The 20,522-nt window shown below is 36.3% G+C and overlaps 1 protein-coding gene and 1 non-coding gene across 2 annotated transcripts; both read right to left on the bottom strand.

Annotated features, from left to right (window-relative positions):
• Positions 1-1,029: 1,029 nt before the first annotated feature.
• On the bottom strand, positions 1,030-5,852 carry LOC145004106 (tubby-like F-box protein 8). The gene is made up of 6 exons (XM_078963003.1): positions 5,605-5,852; positions 5,264-5,316; positions 3,597-4,007; positions 3,444-3,531; positions 2,418-2,553; positions 1,030-1,921 (listed from the first exon to the last, which is right to left on the bottom strand). Exons 3-6 carry the CDS (start codon positions 3,951-3,953, stop codon positions 1,177-1,179), a joined length of 1,326 nt encoding a protein of 441 aa, XP_078819129.1. The 5' UTR covers positions 3,954-4,007; positions 5,264-5,316; positions 5,605-5,852; the 3' UTR covers positions 1,030-1,176.
• Positions 5,853-7,537: 1,685 nt separating this feature from the next.
• Positions 7,538-7,644, bottom strand: LOC145007673 (small nucleolar RNA R71). Its single transcript, XR_013663046.1, has one exon. It is a non-coding gene; the product is annotated as a small nucleolar RNA R71 (small nucleolar RNA).
• Between the last annotated feature and the right edge of the window lie 12,878 nt (positions 7,645-20,522).

A 20,522-nucleotide genomic window follows, 5' to 3' on the forward strand; every position in this document is an offset into this window, starting at 1 on the left:
ATGAAAATTTAATGCAAAATCACGTAGTTTGATGAGGTTAGGTAACTAAGCTTATATAAGGTTGTTAGGTATATTCACTTTACCCTATATATATATATATATATATATATATATATATATATATATATATATATATATATATATATATATATATATATATATATATATATATATATATATATATATAACAGATTTATCATAAATGAAGAACCTAGTTGCAAGCCGAAAACAGATCAATACATGCAAAATAAGTATATTAATTACAATATGAACCCAAAAGTCTTCATCTTATAATCATATATGTCGTGTCATGAAAACAAGTTCACTGTAGACGGATTGCAGACACTTTCATCTTCTCATTTCAACACGAGCTAGAGTCCCACAACCTTCATATTGAAATTGTATATTGATTTTCGACTTAAAATGTATTTATTAACTTCTATCATTGAATAAATCATATCAAGAAAAATTATGGTATTGCATTTATGTATAACTTAAATCGTAAAAGTTAAAGTCAACCGATCTTTCTCATTCTCAAATCAAACAGTACCACAAAAAAATAAAAACCCACAAAAAACGGACCACTTCAAAACTAGAAAACATGTTACGAAGGTATATAGATATATACCAAGACATAATGTATCACAAGGATATTTATTTATTATATGTGAACACTTTTTTAAGCATACAATTCAATTTATAAAGTGATCATTTAATATTCATTTTCAGTCCGACAACATAAGTTGGCAGATTTGGCTAAAGTCTATAATTGATTAATTTCAATCCATCGACATAAGGCACAACCTTATCATAAAATTATTATTTATGTATTTATTTCTATAGTTGGTGTCATTTTTCTAGTCTGTCAAATTATTGACACCTAATAAATGCTCTAGACATCGACATACACACAATCCCTCTCTTTTTCCACCACAAAATAAATTATTTTCCATAACATAATAAACATAAGTTCAATACTTTACCATATGACATCTTAAAACTTTATATAACAATCTAAAAATCAGCATGTAATAAGAAAACAACAAGAATCTTTTAGTTGTGAACAAGAGTAGACAAACAGTTGTAAATCGAGTTTTTAATTTCAACAACACTACACACACACAAAATAGACACCAAAGAAAATACATTTGCTATTTTTTTTAAGGTTAAATTTGTCTATTCACAAGCTAATTTGGTGTCAAAGCTGCTTAAACATATGGCAAAAGCTTGAAAAGCAGATAAAGGGTACCGATAATCCATAGTAAACATATCTTTCCCAACTTTCCCAAACTGCAAGATCACCTTATCATGCTCCGGCGGCGGTGGTGGCGGCGGTTGCGGCGGCTGAGAGGGACCGGCGGCCGGTGTGGCGGCGATCAACTGAAAATTCTTAACAGACGCGATCGTCACCCGTCCCCTGAAATTCAAACACCAACACTGCAACTGTTCGTGCCACCTAGGCGACTTGTTTTTCAAGACCAAGGGCATTTTGGACCTTTCACTCTCGGGAACATCGGATGACGTGGCGGTGCCGATGGCAGCTCCCATGATTTCGGAGAATCTTGAGCTGCTGAATTCGGCGGAGTGGTCGAGGGATTTCGAGAAGGACATGCTGCGGAAGGAATCTTCTAGGGAGCGGGGCGGCAGGAGGTGGTCCGGTTGACCGGGGACTGAGCCGCCTGGCTCGAGGGACGAGGCGGGAATTGAGTGCATGACACAGTGCATTCTGCGGGGCCCACGTGTCCCGAGGACGTTGAGCTCGTAGGTGATGTGGGCTATGTTGTAGCTGCCACTTGGCACTTTTGGAGACACTTTTTTCGAGTAAAATCTCCGGCTTGATCGCCCTGGTGCCGGAATATTTGCGCCGGAATGTGGTGGTTGTGTGTCGTATATTAGAAATTTTGTCCCGAGAAAGTTAGATCTGAAAAGAAAATGACCAAACTACCCTTGTTATGGATATATGGATGAAGTAGCTGTGTTGTGTTGTTAACATAAGGTCTGAATGAGACAATTGACATGAGTCATAACTAACCTTATATTTCAAATTTCACAATTTTCATTAATTTTTTAAGGAAATTTAGATCTGACAAAAAATGACCAAACTACCCTTGTTATGGATATATGGATAAAGTAGCTTAATGGGTGATGATGTGATAAAGTGTTGTATACATAAGGTCTGTTCCTTTTTCTAGACAAGATAAACAGTCTGAATGAGACAAAATGACGAAACTACCCTTATATTTCAAATTTCACAATTTTCATTAGGAGAAGTTGGGAAGAAAAAAGAAGGTAAAGAGTTAGTGTCTTGATAGATTAAGTCAGGTTTTTGAGTGGCTAATCTGTTTCGAGATTCCCTGTTATTTCACAACTTTTTACAAAAATGCCCTTGGAAAATGGTTGATTTTAATATTTTATACCTGAGTTTTCCGATATAAGTGTTGCTGGATCTTGAAATGTTTTCAGCATCCATGGAGATGACATACTCAGTACAAGTAGTTCTTCGAGTTCTTTTTGCAGAAAGCAGGAATTTCCCATTTTCAACTAGTAAAGCAGCTGCAAAATAACATATGATCTTTAATTATCCAAAGGGTATATATATCATAGTATCAATAGAAATGTACTTTCTTTCATTTCTTAATTATATTATATATATATATATATATATATATATATATATATATATATATATATATATATATATATATATATCATCTTGCTTTTATATTTCAGTATTCTACTTCAAAAATTCTACACATTATAGCAATTTCATCCAAATACAAAGAAATTTATATTCTATAATTTGGGAAGATTTTTCAAAGTCAAATCACCTAATAAGAAAAAAAAGCAGATATTTCAAACTACAATGACTTGATAAAAAAAAAAAGATAAAAGTACAATGATGTAATAGAAAGAAATGAAAGCAGGTTGCTATAATACAGAAATATATTAAAGGGTTAAAAAATCTCATAAAAGACTTTATATTTTGTGTTTTTTCAGGATTAAACCTCGACTTTACTTTTTTCCTGAAAAAGACCTTGTATTTTTTCATTTTTTCCGAAAAAAACCTCAACTTTATCTTTTTTTTCCAATAAAACCCCTCAGCCTTCTAATTGTTTCCGAAAAAAAACGTCGACATTTTTCCGAAAAAACCCTCACATTTTACAAGTTTTTCCGGAAAAAAGTTGACTAAAAGGGCCAGATCGGAAAAAATGAAAAAATGCAAGGTCTTTTTCAGGAAAAAAGTAAACTTGAGGTTTCATCCAGAAAAAAAAAAAACACAAAAATATAAGGTCTTTTATGAGATTAACCCTAAATTAAAACATGATGTCTGAATATAGAAAGCTTGGAATTTTCCAGTGGTTGATTTTGATTATTCAAAGAATAAACTCCCAATAAGAAATAAAATTAAAATACAACAATACTATAAATCTTTACATGCTGACCTGGACTTAGACACAGATAAAGATGATATGTCAAATTGGATTTATCCCTTTTGATGAAACACTGAATCGTAACATCACGTGGGCCCGGCTGTAAATTCAAATACAAAATCATTAAATATTATTTGATTATCTGATTAAATAAATAATAAATACCTGTTTTAATGAAACTGGAAAAGTGAGCTTCCCACAAGATTCAGGAGTTCTAACAATTTCCTTACACATACTTCTCCATGATCTACAAACAGCAGCACAAGCAACAACATGTTTTCTAGAAGGCCATGTGCTTTCACTTTCTTCTAATCTTTTTATTACATCAAACAGAAGCTCAGGGGGTAGATTCGCCCATCTACTATTTTGGACAATTAAGGACGCGTGATTATCATTTAAATCATTAATTGAGCCTTGAGATTTTCCTCTGTTGTGATGCCCTGAAAGCCTCACGTCAAAACTACGCCTTGATAAACTTCCGAATCCGTCCCTCATGTCACGAACTATGCTACGAAAAGACATTTTTTTTTCTTTTTCTTTTTTTAAATTGATGGACGCGTCTTTGATGTAGATTGGCTGCAAAAAATGGTAAGTGGTTAGATAGTAGGAAGAGATGATGAAGGGCGTAAGGGTAAATTGGGGATAAACAGAAGAAAAGGAGTGGAAACAATCGATTTGGTTTTTGTTTTACTTTCAAGATTCGATCTAAAAGTGGATAATTTATGGAAGTAGAACCATTAAGGTGATGAAGAGTGTAAGGGTAAATTGGGAATTTAGAGAAGATAAAGAACGGAAAAGATCGATGTGTTTTTTTATTTTGCTTTGAAGATTCGATCTAAAGGTGGATAATTTGTGGAAGTAGAACCATTAAAGTGATGAAGAGTGTAAGGGTAAATTGGGAATTTAGAGAAGAAAATGAACGGAAAAGATTGGTGAATTTTTTGTTTTACTTTCAAGATTTTGTCGAAAGGTAGGTAGTTTATGGAAGTGGAACCATTAAGGTGATGAAGAGTGTAAGGATAAAATGGGAATTCAGAAAAGATGAAAATTGAAAACCAATGTGAATATTTCGATATATTTTATGTTTAAGCTTCAATCTAAAGTTGGCTGACTTAAGAAACTATAACCATTGAGATGATGAAGAGCACAAGGGTAAAACTGGAATACAGAAAAGATAGTAAAAGGGCAGAATATCGATATGTTTTAGTTCAAGATTCAATTTAGAGTTGGCTAATTTGGGGAATTGAAATCCTTGAGATGATGAAGAGCATGAGGGTAAAATGGGAATACAAAAGAAGATGAAAAAAGATTGCACAAGGATCAAAATATTTTACTTTCAAGATTCAACAGAAAGTTAGCTAATTTAGGGAATTAAACAATAGACAAATCATAAGAACGCATCTAATCAAAAATGCAGTAAACAGTTTAAAAAAGGTGTTTGATGATCAATGAAATGACTAAAGTACCCTGTAACAATGGTGGAATAACTTATACTGTTGTTTAATGTTTATGAACAAAAAGATTTGAAGAAACTAATGTCTGTTCTAAAAAATTTTGGCCACACAAGAGTGATTAGTGATTACAATCTATAAAAGTCAAAACTTTCCTATCTAAAATATATAAAATGCATTTTCTTTTGTTTCTTTTGATTTTATGGACCTTTTTTATGCAAAAATCAGCAATTATCTAGGCAGGTTCTAGACACCTACCTCAGCCATATCTTCACTAGATTCTTCAGGTTGGAAAGTGAATATATATTAAGAAAAATATAAAAACTGAAATAAACCCAATTAAAAATATCACAGTGAAGAAAATGCACAAGAAAAACCTACCTGTTGATGAGAGGTTAAAAATCCATCAAAATCAGCATTTTAGGGTACGAGAGCTGAAAATAAGATCAGAAGAACAGAAGCCATGTCAAAATTAAAGCAAAACACCAAATAAAACACGAAACCCATCACATCAAAGCCACAGTCTATGACTTTTGGACTCGTTAACTCCGTAAAAAAGTCAAAATTAAGACAAAAATTAGGGTTTTTGTTTGATTTTTGAGGGATTCGAGCAAGTAGATCGAAGTAAATTTCGAACTCATCTCAAAGTAAAAGACTACAAAACAAAACCTCAACTAGGTCACAGAAATCACAGTAAATAATGCAAGATTAGAGATCCACACCTTGCGAAATAAGAAAATAATGAAACCCTTCAAAGGAAAGGTTGAGTTATACGCGTTTGTAATGATTCAGATGAAAATTTTCACTGTGGAGTTTGTACAAACAGATGGAAGGCACCAAACAGATCAGAAAGAAAAGGAAAGTCGGGTCAGACCCAGAAGAGGATATACATTTCTGATTTCTCTCTCTAAAACCCACACATTCTCTCTCATTCGGACTCAAAATCAACATTAAATCTAGCTCAACTAACCAAGGGAACAAGGGAGGAAAGTCTACCAATATTTTATTCCATAAAAAAATAAGTTTATATATTTTATTAGAATTGAATAATAATTGAGGTGTGAAGGAGAGGGTGTGAGGTATTTTAGCAAATTGTTTAAGGAACAAAATGTATGATAGCATAATAGTTGTCGTTTAATTAACATATTATAAGAGATATTATAATGGGTATAAGAGCATATTCATTTATTAGATTGTGAAATTTAGGTTGAAAATTAATTTCGTTATAGGATCCTTCAGGTAAGCCATAAATTCTGAAGACTGGACCAGATGTGGCTTCAAAGGGTACCAAGAGATTGTTTTATATTTACTACAAGCAGCCACATATTGATGTTCAAATTATTTTTATTAAAATTAATGCGAGCAGTATTTTATTTTTAATAGAGTAAACTACATAAATGCAATGCAATATTTTATTTTTAATAGAGTTTACTACATGAATGGTCTTTGTAATTTTGTCATTTTAGACCAACTTTCAAAAAAATTGATAGGTGTCATGGTTTTCAAGTTTCCAAGTTTTGATCTCTAGTTCATATAAAACAACTAACATAACAAAAGGGTTATCGATATCCGGAGTTTTTCTTTCTCCTTTAGGTTGAGGGCTCAAGTTTCATCTTGGATATAGGTGGATTTAAGGTATAGTTTAGAAATAGGTTAGATTTGTCGTTTCAAAAAAAATAGACAGAGCATGTTTTAAACCTGATCCGCACCAGACCTAGACATAAAGAATTGGAACGATCAAAACTAAAATGAAGACCAACTTTCAAAAAAAGACAAAATTGAAAAAATGATACCTGTTTTTTTTTTTTTTTTTTTTTTTTTTTTTTTTTTTTTTTTTTACAGATTTTATCCCTCGGTAAACTTAAATGACATTAATACCTTTGGGGTATTTATTTTCTTTTTTTTTTTCTTTCATTTTTTTAAAATTTTAGTACTCATTTATTTATTTTAATGATTAAAAAATATAAGGCGGTCACGTTACAGTCAATTTTTAGTTTAGTTATTTTTATTTGTTTTACGTGTTTTTGTTTTGTTTTGTTTTTATTTCAGTGATTTATGACCCGCAAATGCAAAACACTGATAGTTCCACCATTTGAAGATCTTGAATCGGATTTCGACAAGAAGAAAGAAAGGAAAGTCGATGAGTCAACTAGCACCTTTGAATTTGATAATGAAAGCTTTGAAAGAACTTTAAACGCAAAAGGAACCGTTTACAAACCAGGAACTGAAAGTGAATTAGAGGAAGACGACATAAAAAGCGAGCTTGAAGAAAGGGTGAATATCACCAGAATGATTATGGGAGATTACAAGAAGCAAATCCGTGATGATAATGGACCAGGCCTTGTACCACCAGAAATCCCGACTGCAACAAACTTTGAGCTCAAGGGACATATTCTCTCGATGCTCAAGGACATTCCATTTTCTAGCAATAAATATGAAAACGCTTTCAAGCGCATTGATGGGGTGCTAGAGATAGCTAACTACTTTGATGTGCCAAATGTTTCAAGAGATGTGGTACTACTTAGGATGCTTCCAATGGCATTTACTGGGGATGCAAAAGTATGGTTGAATTCACTTGAGCCGAGAACAATTAGAACATGGACCAACCCACAAGACGCTTTCATTGAACAATTTAGACCTCCATAAAAGATAACTAAACTCAAGAAAAAAATAGCTAACTTCCAACAAGAGAGTGAGGAGTCCTTATATGAAGCTTGGGAAATATACAAGGGATTGTTGAGACATTGCCCACAACATGATTTAAACGTTCAACAAGAGGTTTCTATTTTATATGATGGGGTATATGTGACTACAAGGCAACTTCTTGTTTCTCAAGGACCGATGCTAAATAAGGGACCTGCAGTGATTAAGGCTTTAACTGAAGAATTCGCAAAACACTCGCAAGAGTACCACAAACCTCATGATGATACTACTAGGAGCAAAGGGAGTAAGGATGGTGAAAATGAGAACATAATGGCAATTTTAGTAAAACTAGAGAATATAGATCAAAGAATAAGGAAGGTAGATCAATCTATTCATGTCATATGTGTTGGATGTAACAATTGAAATGGGCCTCATTTGACCAAAGATTGTGATCTAGATAAAAATGGGAAGGGAAATCCCCAAGTATGTTACTCAAGTGGAGACATGTATGATGAAGATTGGAGAAAACCGAAGAAGGAGTGGTTTCCTTATGATGAATATAAGAAACAAAAAGATGAGAAATATAGGCAAATCGGTCATGGCTTTTATCACAAAGAACAACCACCACCCGAGAAGAAGATGGATTTTGAGTCAATGATTAATAGGTTTATGGAAGCCTATGAAAAAAGACATGATGCTACTGATTTTACACAGAGCAATCATCAAGCTTCCATAAAAAATATTGAGACTCAACTCGGGCAATTGACTATACTTGTTAAAGGAAAGGTTACCACAAAAGAATCCCAATCCAAAATCACAACCTCGTGTTATGGCTATATACGATGAAAAAGAGGTTCATTTTGATCTATTAGTGATCCACAATGCAGCTACTACACAACCTGATTCTCAACCGGAAGAAGAGAAGATCAAAGAAAATTCATAATCAAGTTCTGTTCAGTCCCCACGATGTGTTGATTAGACCACACCGTGGTCACTGAAGGGTAAAAATTCTTCTCCTTCAAAACCATACCAGCCTCCTCTTCCATTCCTATCTCGAGCGCTAAAGCATAATCTGAATCCATAGCAGAAGAAGTTCATGGAACAAGTACTATCTCTATCAATAAATGCTCCACTTTTTAAATCCATGGATAAAATTCCCAAATTTGCTAAAGATGTGATGACTAACCGAAAATAATTGGAGAAAGCATTTACCATTGTGCTTAATTAGTTATTTTCAACTACAATCATTGATGGATTTCCAGTTAAGATAGGAGATCCAGTCCAACTGATGTTGCTTTGTGAATTTGGTAATTCTACTTCAATAAGTGTTTTAGTCGATTCGGGGGCTAGCGTTAATCTTATGACATACTCTTTTTACGAGAAGCTCGTTCTAGCAAAACTACAAAACACAAGGATGACACTTCGAATGACATATCACTCAATCACTCATCCATGTGGGATCATTGAAGATTTATTGAAGATTCATCGAGTCTTCGCGCTCCCAAGTGAACTCAGGTCCCCGCTTGGCATTCCAGCAAACCTTCACTATCGGGATGCGACTTTGTTTCGTACGTTTGATTTCTCGATCCATGATTTCGATAGGTTCCTCCACAAAGTTTAGGTTTTCGTTGATCTCGATTTCGTCTAAAGGAATCACGAGGGTTTCATCAGATAGACACTTCTTAAGGTTCGAGACGTGAAAGACGGGGTGGATGTTACTAAGCTCTTGAGGTAGTTAGAGTTTATAGGCTACAGGACCGATCCTGGCGAGGATCTCGAAGGGTCCTATGTACCTCGGGTTAAGTTTTCCACGCTTTCCAAAGCATATCATGCCTTTCCAGGGCGAGACCTTTAACAGGCCACAATCTCCAACCTGGAATTTCAGAGTTTTCTGTCACATATCAGCGTAACTCTTTTGGCGATCTCGTGAAGCTTTCAATCATTCCCGGATTTGGATGATCTTTTCAGTGGTTTCGCGAATGATTTTAGGACCAGTGAGAGCACTGTGGTGGAATCGACTCTTGGATAGTTGTGTATCTCCTACCTCGGCCCATCATAGAGGGGATCTGCACTTGCTACCATAGAGGGCCTCGAACGGAGCAGCCTTGATACTGGTGTGGTAACTGTTGTTATACGAGAACTCTATCAAAGATAGATGTGTGTCCCACGACTTTCCGAAATCAATGACACATGCTCTAAGCATGTCTTCCAGGGTTTGGATAGTTCTCTCACTATGTCCGTCAGTCTGAGGATGATAAGCCGTGCTCATGTCTAGTTTAGTTCCAAGAGCCTTCTGTAGAGACTTCCAAAATCTGGAGGTAAACCTGCTATCTCGATCAGAAATAATGGACGTAGGTACACCGTGCAGTCAAACTACCTCCTGGATGTAGATCCGCGCGAGTCTTTCCATTTTGAACGATTCTTTAATCGGGATGAAGTGAGCGGACTTGGTCAAACGATTGACAATTACCCAAATGGTATCGTACCCACTCGGACATTTGGGTAACTTGGTGATGAAATCAATGGTAATCATCTCCCATTTCCACTCGGATATCTCAGGTTGCTGAAGCAGACCGAGGGTTTTTGGTACTCGATTTTCACCTTGGCGCAAGTCAGACACTTGCCCACAAATGTAGCGATCTCGGCTTTCATGTTGGGCCACCAGTATTGTTTCTTGAGATCCAAGTACATCTTATCAGAACCCGGGTGAACAGAGTATCTGCTCTTGTGTGCTTCCTCCATGATAACTTCCCTAAATCCTCTGAACTTTGGGGTCCATGAAGCAGTAGACTCCGTCACCTCTGATCTCAAGTTTCTTATCCATTCCCCTCAAGGCTTCACTTGACACGTTCTCTGGTTTGAGGGATTCTGACTGGGCATCTCGGATTTTCATGGATAAATAGGAATGGATAGTCATTGTTAGTGTCCTTACTTTACAGATTGAACTTTCCTTTCGGCTAAGGGCATCTGCTACCACATTGGCCTTGCCGGGATGGTAGCGAATCTCGCACTCATAATCGTTGAGCAGCTCTACCCATCGTTGTTGCCTCATGTTTAATTCCTTCTGATTGAGGATGTGTTGCAGGATCTTATGGTCAGTGAAGATTGTACACTTGGTTCCGTAGAGATAATGTCTCCAAATCTTCAGTGCAAAGACTACGGCTCCTAACTCCAAGTCGTGCGTGGTATAGTTGACCTCGTGCGCCTTCAGCTGTCTTGAGGCATAAGCAATTACTTTTCCTCTTTGCATAAGCACACAGCCTAAGCCCTGATTAGACACATCACAATAGACAGCAAAGTCTTCTATCCCTTCGGGTAGAGACAGAACAGGCGCACTGCACAAGGCTTGCTTTAATGTCTGGAACGCTGCTTCTTGTTTTTCACTCCAACAAAAGGGTACACCTTTCTGTGTTAGAGTGGTTAGGGGTTTGGCGATTTTGGAAAAATTCTGGATGAATCTCCGATAATAGCCAGCGAGACCCAAGAATTGACGGATTTATGTTGGTGTTTTAGGTGCCAACCAATTCTCTATCGCTTTAATCTTGGAAGGATCCACATGAATACCCTCCTCGCTTACCACGTGACCGCGGAAAGTCACCTTCCGGATCCATAATTCACACTTGGAAAATTTCGCGTACAGCTTTTCGGATCTAAGGGTTTCCAACACTGACCTCAAGTGTTGTTTATGATCTTCTTCGCTTTTGGAGTAAACAAGTATGTCATCGATGAACACAATGACAAACTTATCCAAAAAAGGGGGACACACTTGGTTCATCAGGTCCATGAACACTGCCGGTGCGTTGGTTAGACCGAAGGGCATCACTACGAACTCGTAGTGTCCATACCGAGTCCTGAAATCTGTTTTGGAAACATCACTCTCAAGAACTCGTAGCTGATGGTACCCTGACCTAAGGTCTATCTTCGAGAAATAGTTGGCTCCTTGAAGTTGATCGAAGAGGTCATCTATTCGCGAAAGAGGATATTGGTTCTTGACGGTCAAATTATTTAGTCCACGATAGTCGATACACATACGGAAGGATCCATATTTCTTCTTTACAAACAAAACCGGAGCTCCCCAGGGCGTGGAACTCGGTCTGATGAACCCTTTGATGAGTAACCCGTTGAGTTGGCTAGATATCTCCTGCATTTCTGCTGGAGCTAAACGATATGGAGACTTGGCTACGGGTGTAGCTCCAGGAATTAGGTCAATGTGAAATTCGACTTGACGTTCGGGAGGAATTCCTGAGAGCTCTTTTGGAAAGACATCATGAAAGTTGCAGACTTCGGGGATGCTCGGGAGGTCTTTAACTTCCTGTTTCTCGTTAATGACATGGGCTAGGAATGCTTGGCACTCCTTCCATAGAAGCTTTTGAGCTTTGATGCACGAAATGATGCGAAGATTGGAACTAAGCTTATCGCCATAGATCATGAGAGTTTGACCCGCAGGAAGATTGAGATGGATGGCTTTTTCGTAGCAAAGGATATCAGCATGATTGGGACTCAACCAATCCATGCCAATGATAACGTCAAAACTCTTTATGGAGACTGGCATAAGATCAATGGGAAATGAATGATCGTTCAGAGTAAGGGTTCAACTTATGAATATATTGCGAGCACTTTCTTTCTCACCGTTAGCCATCTCGACGGTAAACGTTTTGGTTAATGGTTGAGGATTATGTTTAAGTATGTTCGAACGAATGACTAACAAAGCTTATTTCAGCACCCAAATCAAAAAGAATACTAGCATAAGAGTTGTCGAGAAGGAACGCACCCGAAACAACGGTGGGATCGGCGACTGCCTCCTCCCGTCCCATGGCTAGGACTCTACCGGTATTATCAGATGTCGCCTTCTTGGGGTAGTTTCTCTTGAAATGCCCAACTTCTCCACAATTATAGCAGGCTTGACCAACACCTGCTCCAGAAGATTGATTTGCATATTGGGCTGGTGCTTTGCAAAATCGGACCGTATGCCCCTTTTACCACAGTTGGTGCATGATATCTCATGGCAGGGGCTGGGGTTATGGTGATATTTACACTTTTCACAATGAGGAAGGTTACCAGCATAACTGCTAGTAGGTGTTTGAGTTGTGGATCTCATAGCAGAAGCAGCAGCAACAGGGGTAGTAGCAGCATGGACTGCTACAGTCTGTTGTTTCTTTGAGGATCCTTGAGAAGGTTGGCCTTTCTTCTTCTTCCAAAAATTTCTTTTGTCACCACTCCTCTTGGTCGGTTCAGGAGTGGTGGTTGTTTCCTCAACATCATCATTGTGGTCAATCAAGGTCTAGGCTAAACTTTTGGCGCTGTCATATGTATCCGGTCTCGCAACTAAGACATTTCCTTTGGTCGGTTGGGTCAGCCCCCAAATAAATCTCTTTATCTTATTACTCTCCGGGGTAACCAATCCCGGACAGAGCAGCGCCAAGTCATCAAATCTCGAGGTGTATGCGGCAATATTGGAACCCTTCATCTTCAGGTTCCAAAGCTCGTGCTCTAACTTCTGTATTTCGCCCCGAGGGTAGTACTCAGCTAGAAGAAGTTCTTTCATGGCTTCCTATCCCATAGCATTGGCTACAGGTAAGGTCAAGGATTTGACTCGGTTGTTCCACCAAGTCAGCGCCTTATCGATAAAGGTGCAGGCGGCAAACTTTTCTTTGTCGGACTCCGAACAAGCACAAATTTCAAAGATAGATTCAATTTTCTCGAACCATCGGGTGAAGGAAATGACACCTCCAGTGCCATCAAAGGATGTGGTTTTTGCGTTCATGAAATCTTTATAGGAACCCTCCTTTAGATGATCCTGACTTCCTTCTTGATTTTGGGTTTGGGTACCACCTCCTAAACCCCCGGAACCACCGGTGTTCATTTGAGACATAGCAGCTGCTACCGTGGCAGTAACAGCTGCGTGGAACATTACAGGATCAATTTCAGGAGGAGGTGGTGGTGGAGGGTTGTTGGTCTTGGAGCTGGGTCTCTTCCTTGGAGGCATATTGATCTAATAAGATCAGGAAAGAGAGGATGGTAAGTCCTCTGAATTGAATCAAGAGATATGACAGATATATATATTCCGAATAAGCGATAAAGCAGGAAAGAGTTATCAAAGTAGACAATTTATCGCTAGAGAAATGTTCAAGGAGCAATGAGAATTTCTACAAAGGATTGGCTCGAGAAATACTCCCATAATATTTCATGATTCACTACGACCATGGTTCGATGTTTGGGATATTAGGGTAAGTTTTTAGGCATGTTGAACACCACAGTCACTCCCAAGCACATGTTGGCCATGTCTTGAATGAATATAGTTGGCCAGGCTATATTGATCCTAGACACGACTACATAACTGCCCAGGTTTAACCGCAGCGTACAACACCCATTTACTTATGTTTTGTTCTACTTGTAGTTACGGATCTCAACGGTTAGGTATACTTGTATACTTTTGAAAATACTTATACTTTGAAGTATACTTTTAGTTCAGAGCACTTAGGCCTCTTAGTGTTTATAGTCTTATACCATGTAAGGTTTGGTATACTTTATTCACTATAAACAAGGGCTCTGATACCAATCTGTCACACCCCGAAACCGCAGGCGGAAACATTCCGGGGCGGAGGTGACTTCATGTTGAATATCATAACCAATGCACATAGTAAGCAAAGTAAACAACCATTACATTACATATAAAAATTTACAATTGTTAGAAAACAAAGTTGTACAAGTGTTATACATAATTATATATATGAGCAAAAGTTCAGACGTGTCTTCAATGCACTCCGTCTTCATCAAAAGGATCATCGGGTACCTGTCTAATGCGGACCTGAGAATACAAGCATTTTAAAAATCAGCATAAAGCTGGTGAGTTCATAAGCGGTTTTGTTTTCTGAAAGTGTACAAGTTTCCTTTTGGTTTCTGAAAAAGTTACGAACCCAAGAAAATCTCATATTTTCTTATATGTAAAGTTTGGTTAACTGTTTTGTTACACGATTCTGGTTATGTACAATTATTATCCCAGGAAAATCCCATATTTTCCTAAAATTTGGTTACCGATCTGAAATGTAATGTAAAAAATGTGTACTGAAAAGCCTGGTTATCCTTATGAAATGTATTAGTTTACCAATCCGAAATGTAATGTAAAAGATGTATACTTAAATGTATTAGTTTTAACACGCATATAAAACTAATAACTACAAAGTAAACTAGTTACTAAACCCATTATTACTAAAAAGTAAATCTCTGTTATCCAAATTGCGAGTTCCATAACCATACGATAGACTAGATATGGCAATAAATAGTCCAAATCACTTTATGACTTTCGTCACCCTTGAACCTTTCGGTTTGGTTGTAGCTAGCAGCCAGGTGCGGGGTAGTCAGCCCCGTATAGATCTATACACTCAAGTCACGCTCCCTATCTAAGAGATTCTGGTTATAGTGGCGATCCTCCACTCGCACATCTCTGTGGAGTGTTTTCCGAGGACGTGTCTCCAATTTATAGGAATAACAAATTTACTAGTAATAATACATAAAGATCCTATTACAATTAATGATCCTCCACTCGCGTATCTCTGTGGAGTGTTACCGAGGATAAAACAATGTACTAAGTTTCATGTTCAAGGTTTAAATGTTATGCTTTTAACTATTATAATGTGGAAACCATTTGTGAAAAATATAAAGTACAACATTTTATAATGTTTTTCACAAATAATATGATAATGTGTTCTGCAAGTTCAAACGGTTATCTGTTATGATCGTCAGTGTTAAAAGCATATGTAATATGAAACACAACACATATAAAACAAGCTTTTAGTACAAATATTCCTTGTACTTTGCTTGTATCCCTCCTGAAAACAGTGAAAAACATTGAAAAAGGGTAGGGGTATGAACTCAACAGACGAGAAAACGTGTCGGTTTGGATGCTATGTGTCGGTTCGAGGCTTGATAATGCGTAAGGTTCTTATGTAAAATGAAATGATACATAATTGTATCTAATTAGACTTTGAATCACTAATTAGATAGGAGTAAACACTTCTAGACGTGAAAACACTTCAATTCAAGTGTTTGGAATGACCCGGGTAGCATCTATGGATGTGTATGGTTTAGATATGGAGTTTACTCCCCAATAGTAAACTCCTTTAGGAGTTTATGGTCCAAATGACCAACTCCCCATGAGTTTACGGCCATAAACTCATGGTGGTGGTGTTCTTGGTTGCTAAATGGCCTTATAACACTTGTAGGTTGATGCTAGACTTGGTTTCATGGCTTTTGAATGAGATTTGAGCACCTTAAGGACCATTTGAGGAGTTTATGGCAGTAAACTATGAGTTTACAACCGTAAAATCTTGTGTGACAAGTTTTAATGTGATTTGGTGGTCCTAGGTCAATTACAATGTACATGGAAGGTTCTAGGGTTGATTTCATGGCTTAGGAAGTGATTGGGACTTGCATGGACCTTGGAAAAGTAGTTTACGGTCTATGAAGATTTTCTTGGTAGTTTACTACTTTAAACACATGATTTTACAACTGTAAACTCATGTTTGTTCATGATTCATGGGTTTTAGTGGTTAAAGGTTAAGCATACAAGGTTCTAGGTTCAATTCCAAGCCATACAAGGTGTTAAAGGCACTTTAACACCCATTTGAAGAGTTTATGGTATAAGGAGATGATTTTATGGTCTAAGAATATTCTTGTACTATAAACTCAAGCTTGTCCCATTTGTGTAAGATTTGGTGCATTTCTTGAAGGATTTTAAGGTTCTATGCACTCATAGAAGTTCATTGGAGGTGTTTAGGGGCATTTTGACACTTTAAAAGGAGTTTATGGTCCATGAATGTGGATTTATGGCCCAAGCATGTTCTTGGACCGTAAAATCATTTCCAATACTGAAATGGGATGAATTTGGGGTCCTAAGCTCATGCATGCAAGTTTCTAAGCCCTTTCTAAGCACTAGGATGGGTTTGGAGGGGTTTTGGGGCTTCAAAACCCTCTCAAGGGGTGTTCACGGTTTTGGGAGGGTCCCTAGACTGTAAAAACTTATTCTTGCGTGTTTTTGGGAGTTTCAAACATGAATTTTCATGCCAATCAAGTTAAACAACAAGCTAGGATAGAGTACTTACCAAATTGAGGCTTGAAATGGAGTTTTTGGACCAATTTCGAATTCTAGAGAGAGAGTAGTGAGAGAACGTTATGAAGTGGGCAAAAGTCTTCAAAATTTGTCCACTCAAGCTTTATATAGGGGTTGGGTTTGAGACCCGGTGGAATTCTACCCGATACCGACGTTATACGTTGCTTTTGGTCGCACCCGATAAAGTTGTCGTAATTACGACTTAAATAAAACTAAATATTTTCTAAATGAAATAGAAAATATTTTAATGTTTTAAAATGTATCCCAAAATTTTTAAAACCTAAATAGAAGTCGCAATAATTTTATTTTAAAACAAAGCTAACGGAAAAATTTGGAACCTAACGGCTTTATTAACGAAAGCGGGTTACTGTGACGGAATAAATCACGGGTTGTCACACGATCATACTTCGAAAGTAGGTTATGAGGCTAGACTATCATGAATGGGCTTGTAGATTGTCTAAGGTGTTAGATATAGCAAAAGTTTGCTACAAACATTCATGAGTGCTCTTGAAATAAGATTTGAGTGTTGGATTAAACCCACGGTCACATGAATCACTTCATGTGTTTATCACGAGTGATTGTGAGACGATAATATCATATAATCTTCAAACCAAGATATATGAGTTGTTGACTACGGTTTGGTTATGAATTGATGGTATGAAAACGCATCAATAACTTGATGTTATAAAACGTATCGTTATGTATGATTTAACGAGTAGTTAGTGCAAGCATATAATGTCGAAGATTATCTATTTCTTTTATCCTAAGAAGATTAAAAGCGATATCTTGGGCCCCTCGATGATTTTGTTTTGGCTTATGTGTCAGGCCGGGTCAAGATTCAAATTGATGGGTTCAATTAAGTTCTATGTCAAACAAATCGTAAATCAAGAAACAAACTGTTGGACAATAAGTATGACTATGTTCTGTGTATTTGTCCACACGATATCTTGTAGAATAGAGGATTATACGATCCCTTATCTAAAGGATGTGTCACTGACTAGGTTAGAGTTCGAAAACGGCTTTTGAAAGTTACGATTTCTAATCGGATTTTGATGGTGCATTGGCAATTATAGTTATTAGACTTATCCAAGTGGGAGACTATTGGATTAGGTGTCTAAGCCCATAACTATAATTAGTATGTACTTGGCCCGATTGTAGCATGGTCATTTTGGGTTGCCTTCACCAATGCAATTTGATAGGATGAATTTTTTGAGAAGGTTATTTATGGTTTATTAATATATTATAAGTATAATATAATAATTGTGAAATCATATTATTTAATTAATATTGATCAAGAATTAATTTAGAATTGATTTAGTGATCAAAAGAGACTGATTAAGTATATGGGGACCGATTATGTAAATCAATAATACTTGTAGTCGGGCTAATGATCCATTGTTGGTTAAGTTGGGCTAAACATATGTGATAGTCCATAAAGGTTTAACTGATTTAACCCATGAGATATGAAGATTCATGTGAATTAGGGTTTGCATGGATGTAACCCTAGACTTTGCCAGACTAAAAAATGATCCCCATAGTCATCAAAATCAGCCCCTAAGCATTTCCAAGAAGAGACATAACCGATTTTGAGATTCCTAGCCACTTCTCATAAGCCTCCTTTTACACTTGGTGTTTGTGACACATTAGAGGCATCACATTTGAGGTACTAAAGCTTTTGAAGGTCAAGAACTCTAAGCTACATTAAGAGGTATTCATCTACTTTGGTTTTATGTTGTATATCTCAAAGTTTTGTATGCTAGTTTAGGCTTCATGCTTTGGAAACAATATTGCATGTATAATATAGAAAACTTAGATCCAAATCATCTAGGGTTGCATGTGCACCATAGGGGTGTTATAGTGCTCAAAACCTAACAGATCATTGGATAAATTCATGCTCAGGGAATTACTTCATGGATTATATCACGAGTAATTCTAAGACATTAATATCGTATATTCTTAAAATGGAGATATATGAGTTGTAATTTACAAGTCGATTGTGCATTGGTGTTATGTAAATGCATCAGTAACTTGATGTTATAAAACATAGTATCATGTATGATTTAGTGAGTAAAGGATACAAGCATACAAGTCAATGTTTATTTGTTTGTTTTTACCTAATGGGGAAAATTATATCTTTGGAATGCTCGGTGATTTGGTGTTAATTTATAGTGTTGGGCCCAGTAATGACTAAATTGATGTGTTCAATTAGAAGTCTTATGACATCATCACAAATCAAAAAAACAAGAAACAAAATTTTGGACAAGAGATTGATTATAATCCATTTCTCATGTCCATATGATACAAAAACGAAGGAATATTTGATCACTTATCTTAGGGATAATGTCTGATTAGATCATAGTTTGGCAGCCGCTTTGGAAAGCACCCCATGATGTTTAATTTAGAATTTATACTTGCAATTGTAGTTATAGACTTATCCAAGTGGGAGACTATTGGATTAGGTTTCTAAGCCAATAACTAAATTGGTATATACTTGGACTAAATGCAATGTTTTTTTGGGTTGCCGTTAAAACTAGTAATTGAATATGATGACTTTTGGAGAGAGAGACTGATTTATTGGTTTATTATATGATTAATAAATAGCAATAATGATTTATTAATATGTTATGAGATTAATATACTAATTAGAAATAGTATTATTTAATTAATAATTAATCATAAATTAATTAGAATTAATTCAAAGATTGATTGGATTAATTAAAAGTGCAAGGACTAAAGCTATAATTGTTTAATAGGTGAACAAGATAACAAGTCTAGAATGTTCATAGGGTTGGTAGAAAATTAGAAGCTCCCTAGGGTTTATAGATTATTCCATATAGATAATATGGATAATTAGGAAACTAGATAATTTTGGATTTGAAATAATATTATTTTATTTCAAGTTAGGGTTTTTAAGGTTTTTCTATCAGCTATTGTAATGCCCGCAGATTCGGGCTAGTCAATTTAGAGAGAATGAGTGTCAAAATGATTTTTTTATAGAAGATTATTTATAATAAATAATCTTAACCAAGTTATATTATATGTCACAAAGGTTTCGTACATATAAAGAACGTCGAAATCCGAGTTATAATGAAGAAGTTATGACCCGTCGAACTTTTACGGCAAAACCATCACGGGACCGGGAATCGTAAAAAGTCATTTTTTGATAAACTTATTTCTAGCCTTAGCTATATAAATGAAAGTAGTAGTATATGTGAAACCGAGAGCCAGCAAAAAAAGACGTCCAAATCTGACTTCGTATGAGGATGTTACGATTTTTCTAAGATTTAGCATAACAGTGCACAACCCGGATATTTGAATTTTAGATCGGTCGATTTTTAGCCAAAATAATCTAAATGATAAATGAAGATATTTTTAATAGGAGTTAAACGATAAAAAGACAGTAAAAAACGGAGCTCGTATGCGAAAGATATGGACGAAGCTTAGTCTCTGCTCTTCAAGTGCAACGAATTCGATAAAGTTTTGTAAGTCTGAGATAGAATAAGAATTAGCCAACGAGGTCTAAATGAAAGTTGTATTACGCGTAAATACCAACGCGTGGATATAAATAATTTCGAGAATAGAGCTCGTATGCGAAAGATATGGACGAAACTTAGTCTCTACTCTTCAAGCGCGACGAATTCGATACAGTTTTGTAAATCTGAGATACAATGAGAATTAGCCGACGAGGTCTAAATTAAAGTTGTAGTACTCGTAAATACCAACACTTAGATATAAATAACATAGAAGCAGACCTCGTACATGGAAGATACGGACGAAACTTAGGGGCTACTCTATGGTAAAATCCCTATAAATAAAGGATGAATCCTTCATATTTTCTTCACACCATAAGCCTTTCTTTCTCTCTCTAACTTCTATCTAGACTCCCTA

Source organism: Lactuca saligna, chromosome 7 (assembly GCF_052625555.1).
Source record: "Lactuca saligna cultivar CGN05327 chromosome 7, ASM5262555v1, whole genome shotgun sequence".
NCBI classification, from domain to species: domain Eukaryota; kingdom Viridiplantae; phylum Streptophyta; class Magnoliopsida; order Asterales; family Asteraceae; genus Lactuca; species Lactuca saligna.